This window comes from Pseudophryne corroboree, chromosome 4, assembly GCF_028390025.1.
Source record: "Pseudophryne corroboree isolate aPseCor3 chromosome 4, aPseCor3.hap2, whole genome shotgun sequence".
NCBI lineage: Eukaryota > Metazoa > Chordata > Amphibia > Anura > Myobatrachidae > Pseudophryne > Pseudophryne corroboree.
The window spans coordinates 188,229,470-188,242,297 of NC_086447.1; the positions used below are offsets into that span (position 1 = coordinate 188,229,470).

Genomic DNA, 12,828 nt, shown 5'->3' on the forward strand with positions numbered 1-12,828 from the left:
TTGTGCTGCTGATATTGTACTGGGTTGCCTTGAATTGAGCTTTCAGACATGTCAGCTACAAGAGGTGACTGAGTTGGAGCTGATCCCACATTGTGTGGTGGTTATGCTGCAGACGCATTAAAGGAAAACATTGCAGCAGACGGTTCAGGTTCTGGGGGTGTCGTCGTCCCCCCCCCCCCCCCGTGGGACCGTAGCAACGGGGGTGCATAATGACCCACCTTGGGCTACTTTCTCCACGTTATTGAATACGTTAGTAACTAGACTTACGCCCCCTATGGGACTTCCTTTGCCGGTGCAACCGCTTATGGTCCCTGCGGTTAATCCGCCATGGGCAGATCAACTGTCCACTCAATTACAACAATTGAACCAGTCACTGACTAAACGGAATTCTCACCCTCGCCCGCCTAAGACCAAGGGGTCCTTTAAGTGGGCTATTACTTCCTCACAATCCGCCAATGTCCCAGACACCTCGTCTGATGAGGATGGCGTATATACTGACCCCACAGACACTGATACTGATAATTCTGATGGGGAATCTGTTTCACAGGTGGATGTTCCTGACTTGTTGGATGCTATCAGGATGATTCTTCAAATTACCGATGATCCAGAGCCTGATACTGCCCCTAAGAAACCGGACAGATTTAAATGTCAGAAAGTGGTTAAACAAGTTTTACCTCACTCTGACCATTTAGTTGACATATGTCAGGAATCCTGGGAGAATCCAGGAAAGAAATTCACGCCTCACAAGAAGATGCTGGCTCGCTATCCCCTCGTGGCGGAGCGAAGTTAAAATTGGGAGACACCCCCACAAGTGGATTCGCAAGTGGCGCGGCTGGTGGTATCCTCAGCTCTGCCTGTTACTACTGCCACGTTTCTGAAAGAACCGACGGATAAACGTGTGTAGGGTTGTTTAAAGCGATTTACACCTTAGCAGGTGCTGCGCATCGGCCCACCATTGCAGCGAATTGGGCTGCAGAGGCTATAGAAGCGTGGGCTCAGGAGTTGGAAGCTGAGCTGCCTTCCAATGCTTCTGATCATGCTAGACAATGTCTTTTGTATATTGTCACAGCTTCTCATTACATTAAGGAGGCGGCTTCTGATGCCGGTATTCTGGCAGCCAAGGCTTCTATACGTCCATTTTGGCTTGCAGGATTCTCTGGTTACGGTGCTGGTCTGTAGATCTGGACTCTAAGAAAACCCTGGATGTACTCCCTTTTAAGGGAGACATTCTTTTCGGAGAAGACCTTAACAAGATTGTGGCTGACTTAGCCTCTGCTAAAATAGCTTGTCTACCTAGCACTGCTCCTTCGGTACCCAAGGCTAAGATTACTTCCTTTCGCTCCTTTCGTCCTTCAGGGAAAGCATAGGGTCAGGCGTATCCGAAACAGGCTCACACTTCCAAACCCAATAAGCCCAAACCTAAACGGGCCTGGGCTGCTCGTCAGCCTGCTTCCAAAACTGACAAGCCTGCTGCATGATGGGGCGGGCCTCCCTCTGGGGGATCCCATGGTGGAGGTCCGGCTTCTAGGGTTTACCCAGGAATGGTTGAAGACCACTTTCGATGCCTGGGTACGGGAAGTCATCACTCGAGGTTACGCCGTATCCTTCAAGAATCGTCCCCCTCATCGATTTTGCCTGACAGACGTCCCTTCGGATCAGGTGAAGGCAAAAACTCTTCATTCAGTGGTACAATCCCTCCTGGACACAGGAGTGGTAGTACAGGTGCCTCTGGCTCAGAGAGGCAAGGGGTACTATTCACCACTGTTCCTAGTCCTGAAACCGAATGGGTCCTCTCGGCCCATCCTCAACCTCAAGTCCTTGAACAAATTTGTGAAGGTCTCCAAGTTTCGTATGGAAACTCTTCGCTCTATTGTTCTGGTCTTGGAACCTGGGGATTATATGGTCTCCCTGGCCATACAGGATGCTTACCTGCATATTCCCATTGCAATGTCGCATCAGCAGTACCTGAGGTTTGCAGTTGGCAACCTCCATTACCAGTTTTGGGCGTTACCTTTTGGTTTGACCACGGCTCCGCGAGTCTTCACCAAGGTCATGGCAGTAATGACTGCTGTACCCAGCCGTCAAGGGGTCAGGATCCTGCCGTATCTGGACGACTGGTTGATCCTGGCAAATTCCCCAGAAATTCTACGCCATCTGGATCTGACGCTCCAGCTTCTGCAAGCCCACGGGTGTCTCATCAACTGGAAGAAATCTTCCCTGGTCCCTGCTCAGAGCATGGTGCACCTGGGGGCGTTGTTAGACACTCACAACCAGCGGTTGTTCTTGTCTCAGCAGAAGGTCCTGAAACTTCAGGACAGGATTCGATGCTTCCTATCTCGTCCCCATGTGTCGATACATTTGGCGATGCAAGTGCTAGGTCTCATGGTGACGGCTTTCGACATGGTGGAGTACGCTCAATTCCATTCCCGCCCTCTACAGAAATTGATTCTTGCCAAGTGGAACGGCCTGCCTCACCGGATCAGGTCTCACATGATCTCCTTGTCTCCAGAGGTCCGTCTGTCACTGAGCTGGTGGCTTCAGGACCAATGATTGAGCAGGGGTCATCCCTTCTGGATCTCCAACTGGGTCCTTCTGACGACTGATGCCAGTCTGAGAGGTTGGGGCGCGGTATTGGAGCAACACTCCATTCAGGGTCGGTGGACCAGGGAGGAGTCTCTCCTCCTGCTAATTATTCTGGAACTGCAGGCGGTGTTCAATGCTCTGAACTTGGCCCAGCACTTAATACAGAACAGACCTGTTCAAGTACAATCGGACAACGCCATAACGGTGGCGTACATATTTCATCAAGGCGGCACTCGCAGTCACATGGCAATGAGGGAAGTTTCAAGAATTCTTCAGTAGGCAGAACGCCATCTGCCAGCCATATCGGCAGTGTTCATTCCGGGGGTCCTACACTGGGAAGCGGACTTCCTCAATCGTCAGGACGTACATGCCGGAGAGTGGAGCCTCCATCCAGAAGTATTTCAACTCCTAGTGGACAAGTGGGGCCTCCCAGATGTGGACCTGATGGCGTCTCGACACAATCACAAGGTTCCGGTCTTCGGAGCAAGGACAAGGGATCCTCGAGCAGCGTTCGTGGACGCACTGGTAATTCCATGGAACTTTTTGCTGCCATACGTGTTCCCTCCGGTGTCACTCCTGCCCAGAGTAATAAGGAAGTTCAAGCAAGTAGGAGGAATCCTACTTCTGATCGCCCCGGCATGGCCCAGACGGCACTAGTTCTCAGACCTTCAGGGTCTATCGTTAGAGTGTCCTCTTCTGCTTCCACAACAACCAGACCTCCTTGTTCAGGGCCCTTGTGTCTACCAGGATCTGGCCCGGCTGGCTTTAACGGCGTGGCTCTTGAAGCTTCCGTCTTGAGGGCCAAAGGATTTTCTGAGGCGGTCGTTCAAACTATGTTGAAGGCCCGGAAACCGGCTTCTGCTCGGATTTATCATAAGGTCTGGAATTCTTACTTTGCTTGGTGCGCCACTAACAATTATGACGCTTACAAGTTTAGTACGGCCAAGCTTTTGACCTTTCTACAACAGGGCCTGGACATGGGCCGTCTGGCCTCCATCAAGGTTCATATTTCTGCCTTGTCGATTTGGTTCCAGAGAAATTGCGACATTATCTGATGTTCATACATTCACTCAGGGTGTGTTGCGGATTCAACCTCATGTCAGGCCTGTGGCTCCTTGGGACTTGTCGGTGGTTCTGGAGGCGTTGCAAGAGTCTCTGTTTGAGCCTCTTGAATCTGCAGACCTTAAGTGGCTTTCTCTTAAGGTATTGTTTCTGCTGTCTATTGCCTCTGCTATATGGGTGTCGGATCACCTTGACCAGGCGGTTCTTGGGACACGTCCCGGGTACTTGCCTAAGGTGGTGTCTTCTTTCCACCTTAATCAGGAGATCGTGGTTCCGGCCTTTGCCTCTCCTGAATTGTCTTCCAAAGAGCGGTCTTTGGATGTGGTATGGGCTCTCCGTATCTATGTGAAGAGAACTGCATCCCATCGGAAGTCTGAGTCTCTCTTTGTACTGTTTGGTTTTCACAAACGTGGCTGGCCTGCTCACAAGCAGACCCTGGACAGATGGATTAGAATGGTGATTGCACATGCTTATGTATAGGCTGGCCTTCCAGCTCCTGCTACCATCAAGGCCCATTCTACTCGGTCTGTTGGACCTTCTTGGGCGGCCCGCCGTGGTGCGACCCTTGAACAATTATGCTAGGCAGCTACATGGTCCTCAGTGAACACGTTCACAAGGTTCTATGTCTTCGATACTTCCGCCTCCCAGGATGCTTCCTTTGGACGCCGGGTTCTTGTGCCCGCTACAGTGCGTCCCCTCCGAAGAGGAACTGCTTTAGGACATCCCCAATGTTATTCCCTGTGGAGCCCAGTGTACCCTGCAGCAGAAAACAAGATTTATGGTAAGAACTTACCGTTGTTAAATCTCTTTCTGCGAGGTACACTGGGCTCCACAGGGCGCCCACCCTGACGTACTTAGCTTCTTTGGGTTGGTATGGCATTAGCCGCTGACACTTTCTCCCGTCGTGAGAATGTGGTGTATGTGGCTATTAACTGTTGTCGTCTCTTTTACCTGCTACTGCACTGGACTGGTTAACAAAAACTGAGCTCTTGTGCACGGAGTCGGGGTTATAGAGGAGGCGATGCTATGCATATGCATTCTGGGAACAGTCAAAGCTTTTAGCCTGTTGGTGCCTCGGATCAAGATCCTACTCTACACCCCAATGTCATTCCATGTGGAGCTCAGTGTACCTCGTCAAAAGAGATTTAACAGCGGTAAGTTCTTACCATAAATCTCATTATTATTATTATTATTATTATTATTATTATTATTATTATTATAATTATTATTATTCTAATAATTATAATTAGCATTTATATGGCGCCACAAGGGTTCTGCAGCGCCTAACAAAGTACTTCAATAAATGTGGAAAACAATGACTTACAGTACAAGACTATGTAGGACAAATACATGGTATATAAACATTTCAGCATCAGGGGACAGAACACTGAAATAATCCTCATGGTGCCAGAAATCATGGGTTAGGAGCTGTTGTAGGGAGTATGGAGTAGAAAATAGCCTAAGAGAGAGAAAAGCACATGAGGGGAGAAGGTCCTGCTCATGAGAGCTTGCATTCTAAAGGAGAGAGGCAGACAGTCAGGGGTGAGACAGATGGGGTATAAGTGAGAATGGAACAGAGGTTTAGATGAAAGATGGCTGGTAAGGCGGTTGTAGATAGTATGCTCAAGTAGTTTGGAGGCAAAAGAGATGAGTGAGATAGGTCAGTAGTTGGAGAGAGTGTTAGGATCAAGGATAGACTTTTTAAGAATAGGGGAGACCACAAAGGCATGCTAGAAGGCAGAGGGGACAGTGCCTGATAAGATGGAGAGATTGAGGAGGTGGGCAAGATGGGAACAAGCAGAAGGTGAGAAAGGTAGCAGAGGAGCTGTTAAGGGATAGGGTCTAATTGTTGGGGGAAGACACTGGATAAAGGCCATTACTTCATCTCCAGATTAAAGAAGTTAGTGAGATGGAGGGGTGGTCAGGGAAAGAACGGGACGGGTTGTTGAGAGTCTGTGGAGATGTGTTGTCCTGGCGTACGGAGTCAATTTTGGATATAAAGTCAAGGGCAGAGAGTGAAGAAGGGAGTCAATGTGTATGTGGGCAGAGGAGGAAGTTGACAGTGGCAAAGAGGGGCTGGGGGTTCAAGGACTGGGAGAAGATGAGATTCTTGAAGTATGACTGTTTAGAGATGGAAAGGGCAGCACTGTAGGATGAGAGCATACATTTGAAATGGAAGAAATCTGCGTCAGAGTGCGATTTTCTCCACTCTAGCTTGGCAGTACGTGAACATTTTTTTTTAGATATCTGGCGAATTTGGAATGTCAGGGTTTAGGTGTTGATCTGCGAGGGTGAATAGTGGTTGCTGGAGCAACAGAGGCAAGGGCAGAAGTAAGGGCGACGTTGTATAGGGAAGTGGTTTGGAGAGAGAGAGAGAGGTGGGCCAAGCAGGGAGGATAAGGAAACTGTGTTGATGTCCTCAATGTTATACTTATTGATTGTAGGGGGGCAAATGCCAGATACTCTACGTGCTGAAGAAACAGCTGGCAGAAAAAGAGTCTCAGCGGTGTGCCACTTGAGGTCAGCAGTTTCCAATGGTTCAAGTGGACTCTGTTGTAAGGCCCGAAGTACCAAGAACATGTCCCAAGGAGCGAACAGAGGAATGAATGGAGGCTGTATTCGGAGTACCCCCTAGAGCAGGCATTCCCAACCACGGTCCTCAAGGCACACCAACAGTGCAGGTTTTAGTGATATCCAGGCTGCAGCACAGGTGACTTAATTAGTAGCTCAGTTATTTTGATTTAACAATCTGTGCTGCAGCTTGGATATCACTAAAACCTGCACTGTTGGTGTGCCTTGAGGACCGTGGTTGGGAATGCCTGCCCTAGAGGAAGGTACACATGTCTGGCAAGGGAGCTAGTCTCTTCTAGAACCAAACGGACTCTTCTGGAGCCAAATGGACAAAGCAGAGACCTGGACCTTCAGAGAAGCCAGGCAAGACCCATGGCTAGGCCTGCTTGTAAAAAGGCTAACAGTCCTGAGAACTTTAGGGTCGTAGTGATGATGAGCACACCACAGAAAATTGGAGTGACATATTCGGTGATCTATGCGAGCTGTGGCTGGTTTCCTAGCCTGAAGCATAGTTTGAACTACTGCACTGGAGAAACCATTTCCCCTTAGGAGAGATGTCTCAAGAACCACGCCGTCCAAGACAGGCGAGGCAGGGTCTCTGAGAGAGCAGGTTTGGGCGAAAAGGCAAGGGGAAAGGCTCGTCTATGGAGTTATCTTGTAGAATCAATGGCGCCTGGGCCCTGCTGGACCTACAAGTATTCCCGCGCTGCCACCCTCTTTGAACTTCCGCAGTACTCTGGGAAGGAGAGACACTGGAGGAAATATATAGGCCAGATGGAAGACCCAGGGGGACTGTGAGTGTTTTCATGAAGCTCACTCCTGGATCTCGTGTCCTGGCCCTGTACACTGAAACCTTGTGGTTGTGTCTAGAAGCCATGAGATCGACGTCTGAAGACCCCACTTTTGCACCAGAATCTGAAAGACATCTGGGTGTAGAGACCATTCTACGGCATGACTATCCTGTCAACTGAGAAAGTCCGCTTCCCAGTTGAGGACTCCTGGAATGAATATTGCGGACATGGCTGGAAGGTGGAGTACTGCCCAGATGAGAATTAGTTACCTCCAGCATCGCTGCCTCACTGCGAGTGCTGCCCTGTCGATTTATATAGGCCACTGCCGTGGTGTTGTCTGACTGGATTTGAACTGGAGAACCCTGCTGAAGGGCCTGAGCCATCTGAAGGGCCCAGTAAATTGCTCTAAGTTCCTTAATGTTGAGCCAGGAGATCCCTTTCCATAAGAGACCAGCAGCCCTGAAAGGAGTGACTGCCCGTAACAGCTCCCCGTCCCCGGAGACTGGCGTCTCTGGTGAGGAGTGTCCAGTGTGGAATCCAGAACGGCCGTCTCTTTTCCAGATTGGCCGTGTGTAGCCACCATGAAAGACACCTGAAGAGACCGGGGCAGAACCATGGTCTGAGATTTGATCTGTGTTTTAGCCCTGTCCATTCGGGGAGTATCGGGTGCTGAAGAGGCCTGAAGTGAAACTGGGCGTATTCCACCATGTCAAAACTGAGACCATGGACCTTAGGGTCTGCATCGCTGAATGAACTGAGACCCGTGGACTTTGAAGAAGGTTGTGGATGCGCAACTGCAAACTTGCAATTTTGTCCTGAGGAAGGAAGATGTGTTGTACACTGGCGTCCAACAGTGCTCCTCGGTGCAGCATCCTCTGAGATGGGATGAGCGAGCACTTGGCCCAGTTGATTAGCCATCCATTGTTCTGAAGGGAGGACATAGCTGTAGGTGTCATTCCAGCACTATTAGCGACTGCACCAGAAGAAGGAAGCTTCCATTCTACGTAAGGCAGTACCTGAAGCCCCTGCTGTCTGAGATGGGCTGCCATAAGCTTGGTAAACACCCTGGGAGCTGTAGACAGTCCAAAGGGAAGGGCCTGGAATTGGAAATGCTTGCGTAGGCAGCAAAGTAAAGGTAATGTTGATGACCGAGTGTTATAGGTACATAGAGATACGCATCCTGTATATCCAGAGAGATCATATAGTCTCCAGGCCGCATAGCCAGGACAATGGAACATAGTGTTTCCATACAGAACTTGGGGACCTTTCAGATTAAGAATGGGGTGGTATGAACCAAAAAGAGCGTAGAATAGAACAGGGATAATGAACCCCTGCTTTGCCGAGGTCTATTGATGGAGTAGTAGGGAAGTATTATCTGGGAGGACGCTTCAGGAAAGTAAGTGTGCCCATGAGAAACCACTTCTAGGTCTCGGGCGTCGGTAGTGACTTGACGCCATGTGTGGGTGAACTGAAGAAGTCTGCCTCACACCCTGGGGTCCCCCAGGAGGAGGCTCGCCACGTCGGGCTGAGGGTTTGTCCTCTGGCTTGGTAGTTGGACGTCTAGCAGCCCAAGCCTGTTTGGTTTTGGGTTTCTAGGTCCTGACGGTGCGAGACACTCATGTAAAGGACTGACCTTTGGTCTTTCCCTGGAGACAAATGGTCCTTAATGGGATCAGACGTGAAACTATGTTCAAGGTTGTCGGCCCAAGTCTCAATGGCATTAGCCACCCAGGCTGTAGCCGGTCTAGCCGTTGTTCCTCTAAACCACCAATGAAATTTAGATATCCTTTCTCCTGCGCTCCCTTAATTGATAAATAGCAGAAGGAAACAAACTCTACTTATCTTGAAGCAGAGAGCTTCTTCACATCCCACTGTCTCCAGAATGTATTTTTGTAACGATATAGAGTATACTTCCAATGATGTTACATGCAAAACAAGATTAAAACACAATCTAGTGTAATAAGTTCATAAAACTTCTATTATTATTAACCAAGGATTTCACAACAGAGATTATTATTCCACATATAATAAATCTCAATCCAATGGATAAATAAATGTTTTTTTAATATTAAAAAAGCAATCCAACATCAAGAATCTTCATCATAAGAAAAGTTGGTACATATTCATTTCACATCCCAGACTTATGATTGTGGACTTCTACCAGATTTTGGAATTTCAAAGTGCACGTATAGAAGTGCACTTCTATACGTGCACTTTGAAGGAGATCAAAGTGGCGGACTGACCAGACGAGGAGAGGACAAAGTATCCACGATTGGAGCCGGCTTCCTTGGGGACATAGAACATCTATGCAGCTTCTATACGTGCACTTTGAAATTCCAAAATCTGGTAGTCTTGTGGGACTGCCAGGTGCTGATTGCTCAGAAAAAAGATAAATATCATAAAGATATTGGGCTGCAGTATGTAGCCCCTGTTCAGTGTGACCGGATCCTGCAGGTACTGGAAAAGACTGAAGTGTCTGAGTATAAAGGGTGGGGTATGTGGGGGGGGGGGAGCCCAGTGCATCCTGGGAGACTCACAAAGCTTTATTATTCAGTGCCCGTTCTGGTCTCCACCAGCCATACCCCAAGGTTAACCTTGCGGAGACCATGGCTCAAAAGAAGAGCCATGGGACACAATAACTGCATGAATAGCCATTGTCTATTTCAGTTTTTTGTTTTTCTATAATTACTGATTTTTTTCCATTAACCTCATTTGTAAGCACTGAGAGTGATGGGTTCAACAGACTAAACAGAATTTGGATAGGAAAAAATATGTAAGTTGTTCCATCATCAGGAACACAAAGGGCCTTGTACCTTCATTCTAAACCTCCATTTTGCTTTTGGCAGCTGTCAGCTGTTTGCGATCTGATGCGGTCTTCATATTGCCATCCCAGCCTAGTGCCAGTTATATTCTTTAAATCATTTTTTACTTTATAGGAGATCATTTCTTATTAATGCCACTGACTATTGTGCCACTCTTTTCATAATAATGTCCTGCATTCCAAGCTGTGAATAAGAAAGAAGTACTATAATGTAAATAGGGAATGACCAGCTTTCCTAATGAGTGTACTTGCTAGTACGCGGTATAAATAACTTAATTGGCGGGATGTAATGGAGTCCAAGATCGCCAGAGGTACAGGAAGCCGGCTGATCTCGGCCGCTTTTTTTAAAGGGGCAATCATTTACAAGGCAAAACCATGCGTTGTAAGTGATTGTCCCTTTACAAAAAAAAGTCCAAGATTATCCGGCATCCTGCACCTCCGGCGATCTTAAGGGCCCTACACATTGGCCGATCCGCCACCGAGCTGGCCGATACAGGCGACCCGGCGGCAGGGGAGTTTCTTCACTCCCCCCGTCATCCGGCTCCATAGCAGTGCAGGCAAATATGGACGAGATCGTCCATATTGGCCTGCATGCACAGCCGACGGTGCACCAGCGATGAACGAGCGCGGGGCCGCGCATCTTTCATCGCTGGTGCCTCCACACTCAAAGATATGAACGGCATCTCGTTCATTAATGAACGAGATCGTTCATATCTTTGAGTGATGTCGGCCAGTGCGTAGGGCCTATTAGACTCCATTACATCCCGGGGGAACATGTCCAAAAAGGTCCCATGTTGACATGTTAGGCTGAGGATCACACACTACAATCCAGGATGACCTGAAAGCACTCTAGAAAAGTTGCACATAAGACATGGGCATCATTTCATCTTTCCCAGTGGTTCTCAAACTCTGTTCAGGTCTCCAAACAGGTCACGTTTTGCAGCTCACCTAGCAGGTTCACAAGTGTAGTCATTACTCATTAACACATTTTAAAAGATCCACAGATGGAGCTAATTATTTAACTTGCGATTAACTTGTGATTCTCCGAGGAGACCTGGAACACCTGAGCTGTCTGTTTGGGGTCCTGCATACAGAGTTTGATCTTTCCCAATTCAATTATCCATTTACTTGTCACAGTAGTTTGCCTGTTGTTACTTTCATTTTCCTAGTTTGTATTTTTGTTTTTATTTTTGTTACCTTCATGTTTTTATTACTGGTTCATTTTAATAAAAATAATGGTATTGATGTTTTTCAGAGCTGCGTTTTCTGTAAGGAGAGAGGCTATGAATATGCAGAGTATGCAGAGACCATCCAGGAGCTGGAACTCTGTGGGATCATGGAATCATATGATTGAAGTAGCTGAAGATCTCCTCGGACTCTCACACCAGCCTTCAGCAGCACAATGAACTCACTGTTATAACTGGCAAACGAACCCAGCTTCAAGTCCTGTCTGCCACCCCTGCTGCCCACTGGGCAGGTGATGTTCCACCATGTCTAGTCTGGACAGTAACAATCTAATATATTCTGTGTCTGCGCGATCCTTCAGAAAAAGCTGCTGGATCTTTTGCCATTTATTTAATTTTTTTAGTTTTTTGTCAGGCTTGCCAGCGGTGGGAGATGTGGGTGACCACTTTACTGTAATAGCTTATTTATAGTTAACTAATGAAGGGTTTTTATATGTTTTCTCCTTCTCACACCAGCCCGGAGTAACAAAACTGGGTTATTGCTGTGCGAAATGGTACCCAATAGCCTAATAATGACATTCAGTTAGTAGAGGGCTACAGAGCAACACTACATTAGAGGACAAAGGGATTTTATAATTGTGTGCCCCTTTATACAAAAGCTATTTTTCAAATGTTTCATAATTATAATATTTGTATATTTTTAAAACCATGTTTTCTTTGAGCACTGTACACTTTTGATGCATTTACACTGGTTGTTTATTTGCTAGGACAGACGATTGTTTTCTGGGTCCCGGTTCTCCCAGGATTATTTTATTCCCATGGATGGTGGTGCTCTGTCACCTTGCTGCCCTGACCCTCCCCGGAACTGGATGTAATGATGCTAAATAATTTCACATGTAATGGACGGAGTTGTCTGTACAGAGTGAATCGGCCAGCATTATCCGCAGGTCATCCTGGTGACATTACTGAGCTGAAGCCTGTGTCCTGTATCATAGACTGTACCAAAGTTATGTGGGGACTGATTGTTGCTCTGAATGACCCATCCATAATCCGTACACACAACACCCCGTTTTGTGTATTTGGCATCACCCTCCTGATGTTATGAGATTGAATATAAATGCACCTTGGTCGCTGCTCAGCTCCATTTCACAGCAGCATACCCGCTAGTCCTAACTTCTATTGGTATGATGTTTGTACGGGGCATGGGGTGTGAATGTGGGTCATGTACTGCCTATGTAAAAACAAGCAATGCAATGTCTAAACATGGCTGATGCAGTATCCTTGCATAGACCAAATGTAACTCCAGTTTATCATTTCAGTGGATACAATAGGAGTCTTCCCCTGTGCCCTCTTACACGTAGTGGCAACATCGGGAACACAGCTATCACTGGAATTCAAGTAGAGCTAATTTTGGCACTGCCCTGGTATATTTCACCAACATTGACTGTTACTTTCACATTGGGAGTGAATCCTCTTCTGTTATTCTGTGCTCTCGTGGTCTTGATCTTGTCACGTATTGTCCACGCTAATCTGATAAAGCAAAAACAAAGTCAGTAAAAACTATTTATTTTTTAACATGGCTTATGATGAGTTTGTGTGGAGGTTTTTATATCAGTATTAATGATCATGAGACTTTTTTGAATGGTGTTTAAAAATACTGGGGGTTACTGACAAACTGGAAAAGAAATGTAGTAGAGAAAAGAAGACTCTTGTGTGGGCGCACTCTTAAATATCGGTAAATACCATACGTATGTAAATTAAAACATAACTATCTCTGACGTCCTAGTGGATGCTGGGAACTCCGAAAGGACCATGG

General features: G+C 47.3%; 1 protein-coding gene across 9 annotated transcripts in view; it reads left to right on the forward strand.

Moving 5' to 3' along the window:
* Window positions 1–12,587, forward strand: part of LOC134909150 (period circadian protein homolog 2-like) — a 104,535-nt gene extending 91,948 nt beyond the window's left edge. For all 9 annotated transcript variants that reach the window (XM_063915656.1, XM_063915649.1, XM_063915648.1 and 6 more), the window contains one exon: window positions 11,084–12,587. In XM_063915656.1, coding sequence (XP_063771726.1) covers window positions 11,084–11,182 — 99 coding nt within the window. In that variant the 3' untranslated portion in view covers window positions 11,183–12,587. The remainder of the gene's footprint in view (window positions 1–11,083) is intronic.
* The last annotated feature ends 241 nt before the right edge of the window (window positions 12,588–12,828 follow it).